Raw genomic sequence first — 21,384 nt, forward strand, 5'->3', positions numbered from 1 at the left:
TTCAGTTTTCCCCTCTCGCGCGGAGCGCGGAAGCTTTGACGTTTCCTTAAATTATTAGAGAAAGAACACGATTCATTGTACCGTTTTCGACTCTAAATGAGCCCTATTAATTTTGTCTGAATTCAGTTTCCCCTCTCGCGCGAAGCGAGGAAGCTTTGACGTTTCCTTAAATTATTAGAGAAAGGAGACGATTCGTCGTTCCGTTCTCGACTCGTCTAAATGAAGTTTCCCCTTCCGCGCGAAGCGCGGAATTTTTGGCGTTTCATCACAATATAAAGAAAGGAAAATGATTCGTCGTACCGTTGTTGACTCTTACACCTTGTTTGAATTTAGTTTCCCCGAAAATTTTAAACCTCTGATTTCTTTAGCTGATATTATAGGAAAGTGAAACTTCGAGAAAATACAAGTATTGTAGTTGTAGTCACTCTCGAAGTCGTCACAGCGGATAAGAAGTCGCAGTTCGTAGGGAAAAAAAACTTGTCGGCCGACCGACAATATACATCTCACCGACTTCAAACTTATGCATTGATGAGGATCGAGCAAGAATACCGACACAGCTGACCCGACACAGCAACATATTTACCCGTGTCTTTCTTGCTCCCTCGACGAGACGACTCCACCCAACAACCCCCTTTTCTATTTTACTCCCACTCCTCCTCTCTCAGACTCTTACCTCCCCTCTCTCTACTCTCTTTCATCCCCCGTTTCTTTTGTTTCCCTTTCACTCTTTTTTCTTCTTTTTTTCCATTTCTTTCTTTTCTTTCTTTTCCTTTCTTTCCTCTCCCCCCTCTTTTTCTTTTTTCTCTTTCTTTCTTCTCTTTTCTTTCCTTTCTTTTCCTTTCTTTCCTTTCTTTTCCTGTCTTTCTTTTCTTTTCCTTTTCTCTTTTTCTTTTCTTTCCCTTCCCCTCTCTTTTTTCCCTCTCTTTTTTCCCTCCCCCTTTTCTCTTTTTCCCGACGGCAGCGCAATTTTACCGACAATATCCTGACAGGTGGGGGGGGGGTGTCGCACCCCCCACACCCCCCTTTGGCGACGCCCCTGGTTGTGACATAATAATCTTTCTCCAAAAATGAAACATGTTTTAGGAAATATCAGGAAATAAAATGAGTGAAAAAAATAAAAATAAAGATACAATGACGTGAATTTTAAAAAGGGTGAACGGAAACAACATAACAACTAGTGAACTATTTTATAAGTCATACTAATGTCCGAAAATCTTTCTCCTTGTCTCCGATCTAATCACGAAATCGTCACAGAGTTCATCTATGTTTACACTGTCCAGGATTGTCTGATGTGCATTGCAGATTCCTACTTTTGTGCTTCGCGCTTAATTTTAGCTCATTGATGTTGATGCTGCGTCTTTGCATTTGGCGCACTGCATTTCCATGATGCTGTTGATTGAACAAATTGAATAAATTCATCAATTCCTGATGAAGCCTTATGAGCGAGAATTCAATTTATTCTTGTCTCATATACGGTTGTCTCATATACGGTTGTCTCATATACGGTTGTCTTATTTACGTCGTATATAATGTATGTATTATGAAAATGAGATAGCAAAATGTGTATATTGATGGTCATCTTGCGAGTAATAACTATTAACTACTCTCATCGGACTCTCATCATTAATTTTTCTCTTCATTTTTTTAATTATTTTTTTATGGTGAATTATTGGGGGATGATTGTACAGGCCACCCCCCCCCCCACCTGAAATATTGGGGGGATATATCCCCCCCCCCCCCCCATCCCCCCGGGAATGACACCCATGTAAGGGAACTATCCCCTTTTCATAAATGTCCCTTTTCACCTCTTTTAAATTCCCCTATCAAAGTCTGATGCCCCTTTTCCGTCGATAAATGCCTAATATGCCCGATATATAGCCAATGGTAACTTGCATGTACGAAAATGAAGCAAAAGAAAACATAAACATTTACTGTTGTATATCAAAATTTTATTCAGACTGAAACCGATGACCGGGGTAATAATATCTGTAAAGCGCTTTAAGAGGGCCTTCGGTCCTGAAAAGCGCTATTTAAGAACTTATGGATACGAAACATGTGTATAAACTACTAAAGGCCCAGTATATAACGGGAAGAGTCCAATGAATTCTCCATTGAACAAAACTAATTCTTTCTCCATTCTTTTATTCAAATTGATCGCAATATCTCATTTATCTTTGCCAATGTATACAATGCAGTCTGACACACAGGAATATTGTCTGGGTGCTTTGGCGTTGGCATCCGAAGATGTTCTAAGGCTGGGTTTACTCGAATAAAAGTCGTTCTGTGGCCAGCCTCTCTAAAGCGGGAAACAAGTTCCTCTGATTTTTCCCTCACTTTCGGCATCTGAACACCACATCCCAGTTCAAGAATAGCGATGGATTTTTGAGGTGGTATGTCAGCTAGCTGCTTATCCATTATAGTTCCTCCTGCTCCTCGGTGTACGCTCTGAGCCAGCGGCTGTCGACAGCCAGAACGGTGCAAGGACGCGCCGCGTCTCCGCAATGACGACATCTTGGTATGTCCCCGTTCACCACAAGCGTGACTTCATCGTAGTCAACTTTGACATCTCTACCATCCCATACGTCATCACAACAAGGCACGGAACACTGGAACTCGTACAGGGAACGATGACATTCGACTACTCTCTCCTTTGGGAACCCTGCTCTCAGAAAATGCTGATCGATGTTACTTGTATACACCCACCAATCTTTCTTTGCCAGGCACCACCTTAGAAGAATATAGTATCCTTCATGAGGGGAAGCTTTTCGATAGTCGTCCATGCGTTTACCGTACACTCCCCAAGCAAACCTTGGATCATTCATGAAAATAATGTCGTTTGATATTTCGAATACGTTCAAACCCAGATGAGAGATTTCGGGGAGTGCTTTCTTGACGTCGACAAAGTCTGGGATACCACCGTCTACGCTTAGACCAGCGCCAGCGGTGATGATAAGAACGTCGCTCGTTTTAATAAATTCTGCAGCTGATGACAAAAGTTGATCCATATTTTATTAATAACCGGAAAGTTCGATCCAAAGCCTACTATAAGGAGAAGGTAGACATGTACAACAGCCTATTATGTTGTGTTATCATTAATGCACCAGTACATATAAACAATTATCAAAAATTTGAAATTAAGATAATGATGCCAACCAATTGTATCATTATATTGGACCAGGAACGAAAATTATATTAGCAATAACAATAAGCCAGTATTTGACTTAGGCACTCCAGGTCCATAGTTCATTCATGCACTCGTGATCACAAAATAGCTCCCCGATAAACTCTTTATCTCAGTGGGCCACTTGGACCTTGGACCTATAGGTCCATGGTTGCACTAACGCATTTGAATTGAATGGGGTAGCGCAGAGGCTTGGGGGAGGGGCCACTCCGCTCTCTAATAATTTTTTCAAGAAGTACCCCCCCCTTTTTTTTTTGGTTATACTTGTGATCAATGCCCCTTTTCACCTCTGACATGTGCCTTTTTTCACATCTGACAAGTGCCCCTGTTCAAACGGACTAGCCTTCCCTTTCACTTTGACAAGTACATGAACCTCTTTTTCCTTTCTTATGAGTGTCATTTTCCTTTACGATAAGTGTCACTTCAACATGCAAATGGATGAGTGCCCGTTTTCAAATGCGATAAGTGCCCTCCCCCCCCCCTTTTTTTTGAAAGACGCTCTGCCGCCCCTAGGGCAAGGTGATGATGAGCACTGTGGGAGAAGGGGGATGCCGATGCGCTGTAACGTCTTTCCACCTTCACCCCACCCCACCCCTTACAACAATTAGGCCAATAACCAGGTACTCGCGTACAGTCTTTTGGAGTAGGGTGGATGATGATGATGATGATGAACAAGTATCTGTATAATTATTATGAAATTTCAATCCAAAGTGTTAGAGCCTGTGGCGTATTTTTGTTGTTATAGCATATGGGGGTGCAGACCAGAGGCGGCCCTCCGGAGAGGGGGGGGGGGGGGCAGGGGGCACAGTGTCCCACTTTTTCAAGAACCCCAAAAGTTTCCCTTCTTAAACAGGAAAAGCGCCCTTTCCCTATTTCACCTCTGGTAAGTGCCACTTTTATTTTGACACGTGCCTCTTTTTTAAAAATGCTCCTCGCTCGCTTGAGAATGAATTTTCAACCTATTGCACCAAACTGCAAAATATGATGCAATATCTTGCATGGTGTATAAAAAAGAAACAAACATTGGAATCATCCATGATAATGTATTCACAATGTATTGGGGTACATACCAATGTCTTAGAATTGTATATTTTCGCTTTTAGATTTCCCTTTGTAGGTGACCTTTTTTGTTGGTGCCCCCTTCCACACTTTGAAGTCGCTCCACCGCCCCTTGGAGATGTTTTACTGGGTTTTAGGACAATCACCCCCTGGGCAATCACCCCTGGTCAACTACCAACGAAAAATACCACCTAAGACAATTACCCCCCCCCCCCCCCCCCCCAGATGATAACCCCCGAAAAATAAGGCTTTTATTAAAGCCAACTTATTATCAGAAAAAACTTCCCTATTAATGAACATGGGAGTAATTTTCGGGAGGGGGTCATTGTTCTCGGGGTGATTGTCCTTGGTAGTACTGGGGGGGGGGGGGGTAATTTTTCGGGGGGAAATTTTCCGGGGTGATTATTCAGGGCGTAATTGTCCTGATAGGCATTTACTGACGCGTTGGCGTCAATAAAAAATTGCTCGCTCGTGTGTGAGTCAGGGGTGAGTCTGAGCGGGATGTGCTCACCTCAGAAGATGAACAATTTTTGCCAAGGCATCCATTTTAAGTATGCGTCTACAGGGCAAATAAGATATTGTCAAGTTACAACCCATCCCATCAACCAAGATCAAACTTTTGGAATGTACGATTTTTGGGAGGGGTCGTCTTTTATCAATTTCTGTTTATTTTCAATTTGTTTAATTTGTATTCGTCCCCCACAGTAGGGCGTTTTATTGAATATAGTGCAGTGTACATTTGTCTTCATAACAAAAGCTATTGAGTGATAGTAACAATGACTGGATGCAAAATTGAAATTTTAATAACATTTGGGAAGGGGTCTACGAGTATGAATTCTATATTGCTTTGTTTGTGTATATACTCATCTAGTCGGGATTTATGCAATATGAAAGTCTTTACGGTGAGCATATTATCATAAACATATATGCATACCATTAAGGGGTGATTAGGCCATCCCCTTTGTCAAACATTGGGGATCAATCACCAATGTATCATGTCACCACTTTCACTATTGGCTCTCTGGTGATTATCTTATTGTATGGGTCGGTAATGATAATGTTATTGTGCTCTTCAGTCCAGAAACGAGCTACGTTACCCCTCTCTTCCAGACTACCTCTTCCCTTACTCGGCAATCTGTCTTTTTAATCTTACTTTCTCTCTCTCTCTCTCTCTCTCTCTTCCTCCCTCTCTCTCTCTCTCACATACTTTTTTATATTTTTTTTTAACAATTTTGTTTTATTTCTCCAGATATGTAATACAAACCATGACATACAATTGAATAAAATAAACGTGTTCAATATTGATGCTTTTACATAAACATAATCAAACACAAACTTATTTGCAGTATAATATAACTTAGCAACAAAGTAAACGTATAAGTACCTAAACATAATATGCCAATTGTAAATGTTATTTACTTATATATTACAAAAAAAACTTAAACAACTCTGGAGGCAATTTTACTGAAACAATCCTGCCCCCTCCCTGCCCCTCCATCACACAAACATACTCACTCTCTATCACACAAACATACACACGCACACTCTCTATAACACACACACACACACACTTTCTCTCTCTCCATTATGCTTTACCCTTCTCGCTTTCTTTCTTTCATGATCATCTTTCTCTTCCTTTTTCCAATTACATTAAATTGCATGCAACTCCTTTTTTTCTAACACATAACCGTCCTCATGCAAGTCGTATAATTATATTCTCATTTGAACTATTCCAGATGTGGTTCACTCGTTTCTAAAGGCTTTAGATTTCCTGCGAAATCATTTTAGTGCAATAAATTGGTAAACCTATGCAAAGTAAGGTGACCTCAAAGTGTTACAATTTTCCCCGCATTGGGGCCCTGATAAGATCTACCCCAATGCAAAAACCTTGTTATTATTCGTCATTTCCGAAAGGGATTTACTCGACTTGATAGAAAAAAAATCAAAGCGTGTGAGTAGACGAATATCATGTTTCAATTGTAATAGCAAGTCAAAAATAGCAATACACAATGAAAATATAGTTGGTTTTACAATTGTTTTATTCTCAATTTTCACAAAATGATTTCAGAGTAGAATAGAATTGATACTATTTGCAGAGATAAAATAAACGTAGTACATCAGTACAGCATATGAGTATTGTGTAAATTTACCATAGATTCAAAAATATTGAATACCAATTGTACCATATACCTAACATTCAATGTTTTGCTTCTTTTTTCCTATGTTCTAATTTACAATCGTAATTTTGATGGAATTAATTCTACTACATGTATTTATAAAACAATAAAATCTCCCTATACTATATATGACTTTCTATCAGTCTCTTGTTTCTTGTTTCAAACGAAATTAAGGCGTATCCATCAAAGGTTACCACCCCCCCCCCCCCCCCCCCCCTCTTCATCATGATATTTTATCCATATCCCGAACATGCATGATCAAACTAAAGAATGACATCTAGAGTTAATTATTAAAAGAAAACTATACGTAAATGACAAGATTCAAGATCTGTTTTCATCCTAGTCTTTATCAAATATACAGAGAATGGAAGGGTAAGAAAATATATACACAACGCTAAATATCAAATCATTATATTCACAAGTTCATGTCTAAATGTATTTTTTCAAATCACAAATATACAAAATACATTTCCCTGAGCAATTATATACAATCAAAGTGAAGTGAATTAAACATTTTTTATTTTTTTTATGTTGACGAGTGTTTTCATTCTACCGCAATAGCTTGGATTTGCATGCTGTTCAAATTTCAAAGGTAAACGGCTGCATAATATCACAGAATGAAGTTTATGATGAATGAATATAGTTTCTTACATGATTTACAAGGAAAAAATGATGCCTATCAGTGAGTTTAGGTGCACATCTATATGGTAGTCAACATATATTACTTAAGGGAATTATTCTATCCATGATCAAAGTGGCAGTAAAAAGAATATTTGCAAACAATGTTATGCCATTAATTATCAGTATCAATTTATTGGAACTGTTAAAAATAATATTCATTGACTTAAATTAGAAACGAAGGTATATTATCACTTATATGTGACAGTATGAGTTGTGTGTTCAACTACAAGCCCGCTTGGTTTTCTGTCACAATTCCCTCATACAAACAGTGTAAAATGCATGCACTGTTTTGGATTTATAATTACATTGGAATAATTTGACAGTTCTTAAAATGAACCCAAGTTAATTATTTATACTTACCTTATTATATTCCAAATACGGAATATATTACACACACCTGCCGTGGTGGAAAACATCAAATATCCAATGGGATATGTATATAAATTCTGTCGCATGAAAAACAGCTGCCCCGAAAGAATTAAAAAAACTTATTGCATAACTGAATATCTCCAAACATGCATGACTGAAAATTAAACACATGATTTGTTTTTTTAGCTATGACCGTGATACTTGTATACAAACCCCCAAATCGATAACGGTAATATTCTTTAGAAATGTTTTATTTCATTTGGAAAATTCTTTACCCTCCTTTACTACCTTTAGGTTACTGTTGAACAAAATGTGTATTTTCCCCTTTACACAATTATATACCTTTCTTTAAACTCAAAACAACATGGTGTATCTATACCCATGGACCCACCACATGTGGTATGTAAACTGACCTGAGTTTACAACAAATAAGTGCTTCAGTAACAAAAATAGTTCTGTTGGTGATTCTCCAAGCAACACTTAGAAGCAAATGTATCAGTGTTGCTTGGATTTTATCAGTTTAATTCAGATTAGATTGATGTATATAAAATTGCTTTAAAAACTTTAAACACAAAGCAATGTACTTCTAATGACTTTCAAACAAAAAAAACTGACCACAGTAAATGTCTCATAAGTATGAGTAAAATATGACATGTCATACATTGTATGTATTTCATCTCAATTCATATTCACAACTAAAAAGTAAAACAAATGTTTATTAGAGTGAAACTCTTTTTTTTTGCCTTATAACATTTAAATCATAAATCTTATTTACAACAAAACAAATAAAACAAATCCATATTTTTTCATATGAACATAAACACGCACAATGCATTCTAGTTTTTATCCTAAAGCTGCGAAGTTGACACTGTCCGTTGCTTAAGGTACAAAGGGTTGAAGACCATGTATCAAAGCTTATCTTGTGCACCTACTCTTTACCATCTGTCATGACGTCCTACTAAAACCAAATCCCATTACAGAGCGAGTAATTTGATCACATCCTCATATATATGTATTATACTACATAATCTTATTTTGGTAGGATCAACTCTTACTCTAGTACGAGATCATTGAGATAGATCAAAGATCTACAAGGCAGGCTTGTAGGTACATGCAAGAATGGTTGCCATGGTTGCATTCAGTGTACAAGAATTCACTTCAATGGCCTTTCATCCCCTTTCTCACCATCAAAAGCAACACCCATTTGAGCTCTACTCCATGGGAAAACAAAAGTTCCCTTTACTTAGCTAAAACACTGACCAAAGCACGTCTAGAGATTTCAGCAATCTCTGTCAGTTCTTCAATTTTCGCCCTCAACTCTGCATTTTCCTTTTCAAGGATTTTAGCAGTTGATGCAAGATCATTATCCCTCTTCTTCCTGCTTTGGCGCGCACGCTGACATGCTTTGTTATTCTTGACTCGGCGACGACGGTACAATTCTTCGGGACTCGCTGTCGTTCTCGGAGCTCCATTCTTAGAGGTTCGCGACTTCTTAGCTACTTGGCAAGTATTCTCCTCATCTTCGACATTTTCCGCCTTGAGTCGCTTTGTAACGTTGACTGTAGAAAGAGCAAAAGAACCATCTTCGACAGCCAGCAGGTTATCCAGAGATGATTGGTTATCCGTAGTCGTTGGGTTATCAATCAGGCTTCGCACAGTGGCAGCATCGACAGTAGACGTAGGACCAGTCTCTTCAGCCTATAAGTCAAGAGAAAAACAATCAAAAAAGAAAAACAAAATAAATATATCATTCATATCAACAACTGAGTAAATTGACATTAGGTGTTAAATGATGGAGTACATAAGACAACAATTCATCAGTTAATGATTGAAATATGAACTCGTGTCAAATGCACCTTGTGTTTATCAAGAAGTCCCAGATAAAATGTGAAGCTAATAATAGCAGCAGATGAGCAACAAGGCAAAGGATATTTACCATTCCAAAAAATCTTCGGTATCCAAGAAGTCTCACCATGATAAACAAATATAAACAAATTTGGGATAAAATTTTCATAACTGAAAAAGTGCAGTTATCTTATGAGGCAGGCATCAAAAAGGCATATATAGAAGATGATCCACACAAAAATACAAGTGTCCGATATTCAATCCTTAATATATTTCATTTGAAAAAGTTCATGTCAAAACCCGAGCTAAAGAGCAAGAGAGAGAGTGCAAGTAGTAGAATATCTTGTACACAAAGTAGCAAAATGTTAGCTTGTGCTTGAAAGCGGGGTATGTTTGGGCTTAAAATGGTTGTGTGGCTCTCATTTCAATACATTGTGCAATACCTGATGAATAAAATTTGCAGGAAATAACAGAGGCACTTAGCCAGGAAGCTAGCTGCAAGGCCAAACAATGCATTGAATGCAGTATAGTATAGTACAGGGCATGCAAGAACTGACATGTCTATTTGCACTGCAGGTATTGCACCATCTCTTGGCAATGCCATGACATCATCATGAATATTCATGAGGTTAAGCCCCACCCACAAATCTATGGCAGGGTTTTGTAGGTCAATTTTGGCATGCTTTTATGCTATTTTGGGGTGTACTAACTTGGAAGGTGAAACTGTCACTTCATTTAATATATGTTAACATTTATAGCTACCAAAGTATCTCCCCTTCTGGAGTATGCATAGGCCTACTATGTAACACAGATAATCTTCATTTGTCTGACATTGACATTTCATTTTCCATCAATAAATTCAACTCTTTTTATCTGACTTTTATTCCTTTTTTTTAAATAATACCTAATGCAACAGATCTAGGCTATAGTATAAAGTTCTCCTGAATCCCCTTTTTTCTCATAGGCCTACTAAATTCCATTTGAGAGAATCTCCCAGGGTCTCAATATTGCATCAGCCAAAGTGTTTATATTCCTTTAGACAACTGACAGTTGACTCATTGACTTCAAGGCTGTGATCTTGCATACAAAGGGGGTAGATATTGCATCATTTCTATCAACACTGTCACTAGGGCATATTCCCTCTTTCCTAGGGACATGACTGAAAGATTTATATCATACACTTCATTTTTCCCCATGATTTTTGGTTGGAGTGAATTTCCAGCATTCCAGACATTAAATAACAGCGGTTATGGCCACTAAATAGAATAGATTAAAGTTGAGAAACCTACCGGGACCAGAAACTCTTCCAGGTTGGCGAACGTGTTGAAGAAATGCTCCAACGTCGAGTCCAACTCCGCGGGGCTCAGTCCTTCCTCGTAATCGCTCATCTCACTGCAAGATGAGGTCGAGGGGAGCTGCCCCCTTCTGCCTCCACTGAATCCACCCTTAGCTTCTGCAGGAGATTGGGCGCAGGTGCTTAGGTCTGCTCCTTCCTCTCCGAGGGGTGATGGCACGCCCTCATCATCAGGGTTGGGGATGAGGATTTCAGTGAGGTCAGGGAAGAGTTCTGTGAGGTCCACGGTACTGGTTGCTGAAAGGTCCAGCTTGGTGCTGTCGATGACACTATCCACTGTGTTCAATCCTGAGGCCATGTCCATTTCTACTGTAAAGGGTAAAGTGATGTGCAGTGATTTCAACTGATTCACACTTCATATCCCTTTTTACATAATAATCAATAATAATCAAATCTTAAAGGTTGTGACATTGGATCAATGAATCCTGGATATACCACCGTATAATGTATTCCAAGTTGTAACATACATCATTACATTTTCACATGAAAATTTATTGAAATTTACGGGTTATGACCTTTCAAATGACCTTTCCTCCTTAAAATATATGGTCTTATTACACGTTACCGGTATAAGCATTACTATCTGGCATCTGCTTATCGATTTACTTCCATAAATGTGAAATGACACAAATATCATTCGAGCTCTTGGGAGATGATTTAAGCAATTTTGGGTCGGTACTTCATGATGTAATCTTAACAATAACAGGTCTCCTTATACTTACTGTTAAACAGGCCACTCTGTTGAGTGATGCTCTGTAGTGCAGTCTTCTCCCACGCCTGCCCCAATAAATAATCCTCCTTCTCCATCTCCGCCTCCTCTCGGTCGACAGGGTCGTAGCAAACTGCCCCGACCCCGTCGACTTCTTTTACTGGCGACATCATCTCCACCGAGTGCCCCTCCTGAAAGCTTTGTAACGTAGATTGCCATGGTAATTCAAAGAAAGAACCGTCCTCGTACGTAGCCACTGTAAAATCAAAGATTCCTAAATCTGGAAACTGGTGGGGGTTAATGGTGGCCCCTGCAAGTCAAAGAAAGAAATAATGAAAACAAGAGTTAGCATGGTCAGTTACTCAGTTTTAATAATATGTAGGAATATGCAGAATTACGAATACACCAGAAAATAATTGAGTTCACATTTTTAGTGTTTTACTTGTAAAATTAAAAACCTGTAATAATTTGGACTCTTTTTCTTCATGAGTTGGAATATATATAAATAATATTGATGTGTTTTTTTCAAATTGAAAAATCACATCAATATGATAACATTGATAGTAAACCCTGCCATCTTCAGTTCCTTCACAATCATCTCCATTTCCAATATCAACAATTACAATAGACAAACTGCAAATGCTTATATCATTTGTCGTCATGCTATATTATATATCACACATAGTCGATTGAGAATATAATGCGTTTCAGCTCCGGGACGGGCACGTCATAGATAGTGCACATATTATACTGCTATTCGGAGTTCGTGCAGGATGAGCTGGGATGGGAGGCAGTTCACGATCCGAGCGAAATTCATGTACGTGATATAGACTTATGTTCTTGCAAATAACACCAAAAAGAGTATAATTCATATTCTAAAATATAACAGTTGTCTACCTTGTTAGCACTTCTCGTGAGAGAAACCGGTTTTTCTTGCCGGTAAGTCGCCTTTCGCTCTCTTTTCGCGGGATTTACGCCGCGATTCCTGACCCATTTACTTCCAACGAACGATCTTCTGTCAAATGGTGCTCCGTATGGGTTTGCATTGCAATATATTGCGACATCAAATGCCCAAAATAGCAGGTGATGTCAGTATTGCTCTTGGACCAATAAGGCACGTTTTCATACATTACTTCATTGCGGTCCAATCAAATCGCTGGAAATCGGGTAAAAATAAGTTATTCATATGGTAATGAGGAAACCTTGAAGCGCGCGGGAAGAAGGGCCTACTATCTGTTCTGTTGTAACGACAAGAGTATGGTTGTATATAAATTATATTTCCCTTTTTAATTGTCGTTTTTAATAAAACATTGTCTATCAGAATCACTAGCATTCACTTTACCAATAAACTTGTCAACATAATATTATATATCTGATATTGATCAATACATGTATAATATAGGGAGCCTTCGAAGAGACAGGCATAATTATAATTATTATAGGGCTATTAATTATAGAAATGGAAGGGGGAAATGGTGATTGAAAAGAATGGGGCCCTGAGATATGTATGCATGGATCTCTTCGTGTCGTAATACCCTACCAGTCTGCTGGCACTTTACAAAAAACAGTATCCTGCATGGTTATACCGAGTTATCAGAGCAGGTAATGTGCAACATCTCCTGACTATGAGTTTTCCTATTATTGCCACCATCAGAATGCATAATGGTCTCCAGAAAGTCCCTATTAATTTCTCACTTGGATTGAACTACGGGATGTATATTTTATGATGATTATTGCATGCATGTATATTGTATGAATAGAAGTACTTCCGTTTCACGTAAATATTACTTGATAGGCCTCTTCACTCACGTCTCTATTTTATGAGAATATTATCTTAAAGATTATTTCGCACATAATGAATCGAAAGCTATCCTTGATGACAAAAGCGAGCCTCTACGTCATCAGCTGTTTACCATTAAAAGTCCATATTCCATTTAATTATTATGGTTGCCGAGCATATAATTAATAATAAAATCATCGAAAGCGGCATGCACACTGGGCATGAATGGATACATACGAAATGATTACGAATTATTATAATTAGTCTGTGACAAAGTCCAATGGGTTTCCACACTCTATCATTAGCGGTCGGGTTCACGGATGCTCATCCTCTCATTCAAAATTGTTTTTCTCTCTCTTTACTTTGCAAACATTAGGCCTACACAGTTTTTTTGTTTGTTATACTAGTCGTCGAGCACAGGTCGAGCATGTTTGGCTCATACTCTATAGAATGCAGTTTGCGCCTTCAGAATAGCATGCGGGTCGGGTGAACAGCTTCCGCATGACTGGACATGTTCATGGTTCCGCTTCAACGTCACTTCTGTCATCGTAATATACTCCGACCTACGTACTGTCACTCTGTCAGCTGATTTTACTCAAGCTTTTTTATTGTCTCTGCATATATTATATCCATATTTCATTTTCCTATCAATATTATCAAAATTAATATGTTTGTTGCTCTTTGAATAGTTGTCTATATGATTTCTAACTCGATCCTCCACCTAATAACACGTGTGTTCGTAATGATATTTATTTTAAAACTGGGAAGGAAAAAAAAGGATAGTTTAGACTTTGCCACGAATTGAGACAACCTATGCCACTTATAACACTGACGAAATCGAGTAGCTGGTCGCCAATGTCACTCATTGAATCGTCGAATACTATAGAGCGATCTGGTATCAGATATCGATTATATTCAAGATGCCTCTACAGTCTATACTATATATAGCACCCCCTCCCTATTATAGCCGGACAGTCTGGAGTAGGTGTTGCATAAGACTTGCATTAATAACATTGAATTATACATCTATTAACTTATAATATAGCCCATTAAGTGACATTTTCAGGAAGAGCTATATAGCTTACCGTTTATCATGAATTTCACTGAAGATTTTGTGTAGAAGAAACCTTGTGCTTGCAGGGTGAGGATCGGTAAACGGCGTTTGGCAGGAGATGGGCGCTTGAAGAAATCACTCCGTTATCTCCATGGTGATCGAGTGATGGCTTGTTCAGTTCTGGGGATCTGGTTATATACTTGCTCACCCCTGGAATAACATCCACTTTTTATGGTTAGATTTATTTCGCATTTCTCGAAGCGCATGCAGCGATGAAATACAACCATGCACGATTATAACTCATTCGGGAGCAAAGTCGTTGATTCCTTTATGAACGTAACAGTCAAAACATGTTAATTTGTGAGGTATCTATATTCTTGAAGATATAATATGTTGCATGGGGAAGCTCATTTTTCACAAGTGATAACGTACCTCTGCAAACACTTTTATAGAGCTTGAAATGAAGCAGATATCCCAGGTCGAAATTCCAGTAGAAACCAGTAGAAACCAGTAGAGACATTCTAATGGTTATACTGGTTTTCCAGAAACCAGTAGAGTCATAATGGTTTCAGGAGGAACTGTGAAGTAAAACCAGTATAAACCTTTACAAACCAGTAGACTCTAATGGTTTGAAGACCAGTAGAAACCAATAGAAACCAGTAAGATCTAATGGTTTGAACATGGGTGTAGAAATCATAAGTCAAACCATTAGAAACCTTAACAAACCAGTAGAGCCTAATGGTTTTGAAGACCAGTAGAAACCAATAGAAACCATTAAGATCTAATGGTTTGAACATGAGTGAAAAAATCATAAGTCAAACCATTAGAAACCTTTACAAACCAATAGAGCCTAATGGTTTTGAAGACCCGTAGAAACCAATAGAAACCAGGAAGATCTAATGGTTTGAACATGGGTGTAAAAATCCTAAGTCAAACCATTAGAAACCTTTACAAACCAGTAGAGCCTTATGGTTTTGAAGACCCGTAGAAACCAATAGAAACCAGGAAGATCTAATGGTTTGAACATGGGTGTAAAAATCATAAGTCAAACCATTAGAAACCTTAACAAACCAGTAGAGCCTAATGGTTTTGAAGACCCGTAGAAACCAATAGAAACCATTAAGATCTAATGGTTTGAACATGGGTGAAAGAAATCCTAAGTCAAACCATTAGAAACCTTTGCAAACCAGTAGAGCCTAATGGTTTTGAAGACCCGTAGAAACCAATAGAAACCAGGAAGATCTAATGGTTTGAACATGGGTGAAAAAATCCTAAGTCAAACCATTATATAAACCTTTACAAACCAGTAGAGCCTAATGGTTTTGAAGACCAGTAGAATCCAATAGATCCAATGGTTTTAACATGGGTGTAAACATTCTAAGTCAAACCATTAGAAACTTTAACAAACCAATAGAGCCTAATGGTTTTGAAGACCAGTAGAATCCAATAGATCTAATGGTTTTAACATGGGTGCACATTCTAAGTCAAACCATTAGAAACCTTTACAAACCAGCAGATATATCGAGCTCAGTGGTTCTGAAACCAGTTGAAACAAAATTAATATTAGAAACCAGTATATGATCATTCTAGCACCGCCTCTTGATCAATCTAACTTTTTTTATTTTTTTATTTAAGCCCAAAACAGCTAGGGGTGAAAAACTCTCAAATTGCATTAGTCATTATATTAATAGTTTTATTTTACAGATTGTGCAACATCTTGACATGCCCTATAAGGTCTGCAATATTGATCAAGACTACAAGCCCCAAAACCCCCAAATGCAAATGCGACTCCCGCCTTTTTTGAACGGGTACATACAGCATGGCATCCCTCTGTGCTACACTATAGCACTGTACTGTGTGTCAAGGCATGCAGTGTGTGCGTACAACCAGCCAGCTGCCATGCATGCCGTATGAGACACACACAAGACAGCAAGACAGCCATTCCTATCAACAGCTACAGGAGCCAGAGCAGAGACAAATCCTTTTATTACTTTGTTTTCCCCTGCTATTCTTCAATATGGGTAAGTTTTAGATTTACCTAATTTATTTGCAATATGTGCAGTAACTGTTTTCTGTTTTGAAACGTAGTAATGTATGATTGTGAACTAGACCTAGTAGAAGTAGGAGTGCTTTCAACGCCTGCCGCCAAGATGAGAAATGTATTGTATTGTCCCATCTATCTATTTTCATGTTAGATCTTGATGGAATCATCATTCAAAGCAAAGTTTGTGCATTCACCTACACATGGCTTTAAAGGCCTCGTTTAACAATGTTAAATCTGAGATGCATGGCCCTACGTATCATGCAGTGTCAGTGATATGGTGTAATAATATTGAAGCCCTGAAAAATTTCGCTTCAAAATGATCATGAATGATGAAGTGCCTCAAAAAGTAAAAATCTTTGACTTTTGAGTGACCAGTTTTTACCATACTCATTTTTCCCAATAGACTGTAGTGTTATAAAACCGTTGGGGAAAACGGTTTTTTGAAATTTCGAATTCCAATCATAATCTTGATAATCAGACAGGCGATTGGCTTGTAATTGTATTAAACGTCATGGGATTTTTTACTGACCTAAAGGTTTAGGCCTATAATTATGATTGCAGCATGAGCTTAATCCAGGATTTTGTTTCAGAATCTGAGGCAATGTTACCGAGTCACTTTAACTCTGCTGTAAACCATGTCAATTTTGAGAATTGAGTGCTTCATTCTTTTTTAAAATAAATAAAGTGCTGCAAGAGAAGCATAAACGCCTGATCTGCAAGACTACAGTAGTTTTAATTTTATATAATTTTCTCGTCTTTTTTAAATTTTGATTACATGTATTTCAATTTAAACGACTTAAGATTTATATTCCTTAAATTCTGTTTTAAACTACTGATTTAAAACACTAGTCAACGCACCCTTTCGCACCCAACGCACTAGTCAACACACCTTACATTCAGCTATTCAGGTTCGTGGCTATAACTCACCCCCCGTGCTTATCCCGAAAGGGTGTGTTAAGGCGGTACTCCGTTCTCAACGCACCCTAATTTCGAGACAAGCGGGGGAGGGGGCTTTAATCTATTTATGGTGTGTTCGCACAATATATACAGAAGCCCTTATCTGGAAATAAACGGCTAGAACCGTAAATGGTAAACAAAATTCTTTACCCACAGGCTGTACGAAGTAAGAAGATTAAAGTAGGCCTACATGCATGTGTGTTGCACGTGCGTCAACCGTTCAATTTGTTTTAACTTTATTTATTTTCTTATTAATTGTAGGCATCTGTTGACATCTTTCGCCAAACAGTGGATTCAAACACATTGTGGCAACAGTATATTGACGTGAGACCATGCAGAAAATGCTACTTTCTCTCGACCTTCTGGATCAGCATTCAGCAGCGTAGCAGCCTCATGACACAGTTGAAGCCTTTATCGGTAATTGGGCAGATGTACTTGTATTATTTCTGTACATATATTTTTCATTCTTCCATGATCATGACACTGATTAATTAGACATCAAGAATTATTCATTTCATTCGAATAAAATGAGTTTCATATATATATAATTCAATTAATTTCAGATCACTAAAACCTGCAGGTATGTTGCAATAACCGACCATATTTTGTGAGTTTCGAACAGTGTTCTTTTCCCTCCTCAGCAATGGAGCTTTGATTCTTCTTTTATCAACAAACTAGAATGGTATTGATAATTATTTACAAACAAATCCTGAATCATGTTTGCATTGCCAACAAACTTTTAAAATGCAAAGGCATGTTTATATTATGTTTGTAAGCAATTAGAGATTATTTTATTAAGTACTTTTCAGACAGAATTTATTATTTAATTCATTGTTTACGTTCTAGTTTTAAAATGTATAAACGTTTTTCTTAACTTGTTTTCCTTTCTTTTTGCTCTATTGATGCATTAGAATTCTTTGCGTGCATGTACCCTGGATCAAGCAGCACTTGCATTATACAGGAGATTCCACCCAAAATCTAAACCATGAGTCCCAGCTGAAGAGGAATATTTCCAAAATGAGGTCTACACACACAGAGGTTACTTTCCCCTTCATTATAGAGATACAGAGAGAGGGAGAGAGAGATGGGGGGGGGGGGGTGAGTGAGTTATAGCCACGAACCTGAATAGCTTAGCTGTAGAACTGAAATGCCCATTCATGTCACTTGCCATTTTGATGAATTACAGGGTTTACAAACATACATGTAGGCCTACATTTTTACCCTTTGGGTAAAAGATCTTGGTATTTGCGTATATTTGTTATTACTATTTATGACGTAGACCTGTTTCATAATGCTTATGTAGTAGATCAGTCTCGTGCTCACCCCCACCCCCTTCGTATCGAAATGTCAATTCCAAAAACCTGTGGCAAATTATATAAATTGGTAATAGAGAAAAATTGAGTGAGGTAAATGCAATACAAATCTATTCCAATCTTAAGCACTTAAGACTTGTTAAGGTATGGCATGTGAACCGCCAAAAAATTAAAAAAAATTGTGTCTTGAAATAAATGGGAAAGTAGTCCTGCAGCTCATCATAGTGACGTACATTACCGATTCAGCCAATTTAAAATGCCCATAGGTTTAGTGATCACAGCTTTCAACAATCCATAACCACCTTATTTTGTGTCAGATTTAATGTGGTATTTTTTAAAAGTATAGTTGTCTGTTAAGGTTGGATTTCTCTTTAAAAAGTGTAAAGGGTAAGCCCTATGTAACATAATGTGATGAGGCAATTTTCGTTATAAAACCAAATCAAAGTACCGCGGAACAAATTATTTCGTTCACCTGTTAAGAATAATTGTATTTCGATAGTCAGAATGCGAAATGCGAACATGTGTTGTTAGGTAGGGCAACACATAATGTATTCAATTTGCATTCTGACTATTTAAATACATTTATTGGTAAAAGGTGAATTTAATAATTGGTAATGAGGCACTTAACGAGGACCTATTCATTAAATTTGATAATTACAATACGACAATGGCCTACATGTATTCATATGAATGGGAAATCTTTGAACTGTTATGTCGTTTTCTGAGGGTTCATAATTTTATATGTTCAAGGATTCATAATTCTACAAATGAAGTAGGGTTCTTAATTCTGAAAATGAACTAGGATTCATAATTCCAAAAATGGAATATGGTTCATAATTCCGAAAATTAAATAGGGCTCAATATACTTCCAAAAGTTTATTATTCTGAAAATGCAAATAGAACCCTTTATCCTTTTTGGAATTACGAACCGTCAATATAATGAATCCTATTTTATATTCAAAATAATACCATTTCATTTGCGGAAATATTAACCCTATTTTAATATCGTTATTAACGCCCCTTTTTCGATTCCAGAATTACGCACCCTATTTATTTTTCGTAATTATGAAATCTATTTCATTTCTAAATTCAAACCTTTTAAAATATGGACCATATTTCATTTGTTTATCAAATGTCAGGAGGAAATTGAAATTTGTCATAATACACTGTACTATCAAGTTACATTTATTGATGAACAGCACTCTCTTTAGTTACCATAATATCACATCACATGTCAAAATAATAAGGCCATGAATGATTTTCTTTTGCTTGTGAATGTAGTAGGCTTATATTATGTAGTACACAATATTTCATTTCCAATTGCTGCAACTTTATATCAATCCTTTACATATACTTTGACAATCTACAGGTAAAAATCATGCTTTGAGTTATCATTTGTGAATTATTCTCCAAATTGAAATGCATGAATGAAGTACTTAAATTTGTGCAAATGAACTCATTCTCTATGGTGGAAAATTACAAAAGAAATTTCTCATCAAAAATGCATGCTCATTGTTTTTACTCATGATACTTACCGTAAGAAAACTTGTAAATTGCCAAACCTACTCTTTTAAACATCTACTCCAAATTTTCAAGATTGATTTCTCTCTGTTAAAACTGGCCATAACTTTTAGACAATAATTAGACAATTTAACAGTTTTTTGTGTGTCTTCTTTTGTTGTTGAAATGTGTAAAAAAAAAAAAAATCCTTTTTTATTTAAGCTGTTAAACGTTCATGTAATTGTAATCACTATATGATGTATGATATTCTGACAGATAATAAAAGGATACACTGTTAAGTGTTAAATATGATAAAGATGAACCAACAGGATTGTGATGTCTTTTGTTAACAGATGTTTGCGAGAGAAGTGGCTGAACCTCAAGAAAATGGTTAATTGTGTTGGAAGCGAACTTCATGCCAGCTCTTGTCATTTTCGTGTCTTCTTTGCAGACCAGCATGCTCTTTCAAAGTAAAAACAAAAAACAAACAAGGGCTGGCAGATTTTGTGAAGAGTACTGTGTTGGAAGTGCATTGATGAGGTAGTATTTCAACTGATCAAAACAATGTCAACCATGTAATGTAACCAATGCTATGGTTCAATTGGGGATTCCTACTTGTTTTCTACTGGTCTCCTAATGGTTCCATTGGGGGATTCCTACTTGTTTTCCACTGGTCTCCAAATGGTCCCAGTTGGGATTCCTACTGGTCTCCTAATGGTTCCATTAGGGTTTTCTACTGGTCCCCTAATGGTTTCTGTACGGATTCCTACTGGTCTCCTAATGGTCCCAGTTGGGATTCCTACTGGTCTCCTAATGGTTCCATTAGGGTTTTCTACTGGTCTTCTACTGGTCCCCTAATGGTTTCTGTACGGATTCCTACTGGTCTCCTAATGGTTCCAGGACTTCTTTTTTACTGGTCTAATGGTTCCAGCACTTCTTTTCTACTGGTCTCCTAATGGTTTTTGTATCGATTCCTACTGGTCTTCTACTGGTTCCAGTGGGGATTTCTACTTGTTTCCTACTGGTCTCCTAATGGTTCCAGTTGGGATTCCTACTGGTCTCCTAATGGTTCCGTTAGGTTGTTCTACTGGTCTTCTACTGGTCTTCTGCTGGTTCCAGTACGATTTTTTTCTACTGGTTTTTAATGGAAAAAGCGCCACTTTCCATATTGAAACCAGTAGAGAATTGACCAGTAGAAACCATTAAAAATCTGTACTGGTTTTCTCTAATGGTTTCTATGGGATTTTCGACCTGGGATGTTTTAGCTGGTGTTTTTGACCTGTGGTGTTCTCCCTGTATACCCTCCATAGGCCAACATCGGGTTGGGGCAGCGAACGTACCTAGATATTAAAGCATCTTCT

At 37.6% G+C, this 21,384-nt stretch overlaps 2 protein-coding genes and 1 long non-coding RNA gene across 5 annotated transcripts; 1 reads left to right on the plus strand and 2 right to left on the minus strand.

Moving 5' to 3' along the window:
- Positions 1–2,414: 2,414 nt before the first annotated feature.
- Positions 2,415–3,005, minus strand: LOC100891788 (NAD-dependent protein deacetylase 2). Its single transcript, XM_030973358.1, has one exon. The coding sequence runs from the start codon at positions 3,003–3,005 to the stop codon at positions 2,415–2,417; it is 591 nt and encodes a 196-aa protein (XP_030829218.1).
- Positions 3,006–6,258: 3,253 nt separating this feature from the next.
- On the minus strand, positions 6,259–14,630 carry LOC582157. 3 transcript variants are annotated; one of them, XM_031000286.1, is made up of 4 exons: positions 14,241–14,630; positions 11,389–11,685; positions 10,602–10,972; positions 6,259–9,165 (listed from the first exon to the last, which is right to left on the minus strand). In XM_031000286.1, exons 1-4 carry the CDS (start codon positions 14,248–14,250, stop codon positions 8,707–8,709), a joined length of 1,137 nt encoding a protein of 378 aa, XP_030856146.1. In that variant the 5' UTR covers positions 14,251–14,630; the 3' UTR covers positions 6,259–8,706. The 3 variants fall into 3 exon arrangements, with proteins under 3 accessions (XP_030856146.1, XP_030856145.1, XP_787217.3); XM_031000285.1 differs by having other exon boundaries at positions 10,602–10,975; positions 14,241–14,468; XM_782124.5 differs by lacking the exon at positions 14,241–14,630 and adding an exon at positions 12,273–12,419 and having other exon boundaries at positions 10,602–10,975.
- A 1,312-nt stretch (positions 14,631–15,942) lies between these two features.
- On the plus strand, positions 15,943–20,345 carry LOC115930003. The gene is made up of 3 exons (XR_004066793.1): positions 15,943–16,230; positions 17,472–17,627; positions 18,122–20,345. It is a non-coding gene; the product is annotated as an uncharacterized LOC115930003 (long non-coding RNA).
- The last annotated feature ends 1,039 nt before the right edge of the window (positions 20,346–21,384 follow it).

The sequence above is a fragment of the Strongylocentrotus purpuratus genome, unplaced genomic scaffold (assembly GCF_000002235.5).
Source record: "Strongylocentrotus purpuratus isolate Spur 01 unplaced genomic scaffold, Spur_5.0 spur5_scaffold_6, whole genome shotgun sequence".
Lineage (NCBI taxonomy): Eukaryota > Metazoa > Echinodermata > Echinoidea > Camarodonta > Strongylocentrotidae > Strongylocentrotus > Strongylocentrotus purpuratus.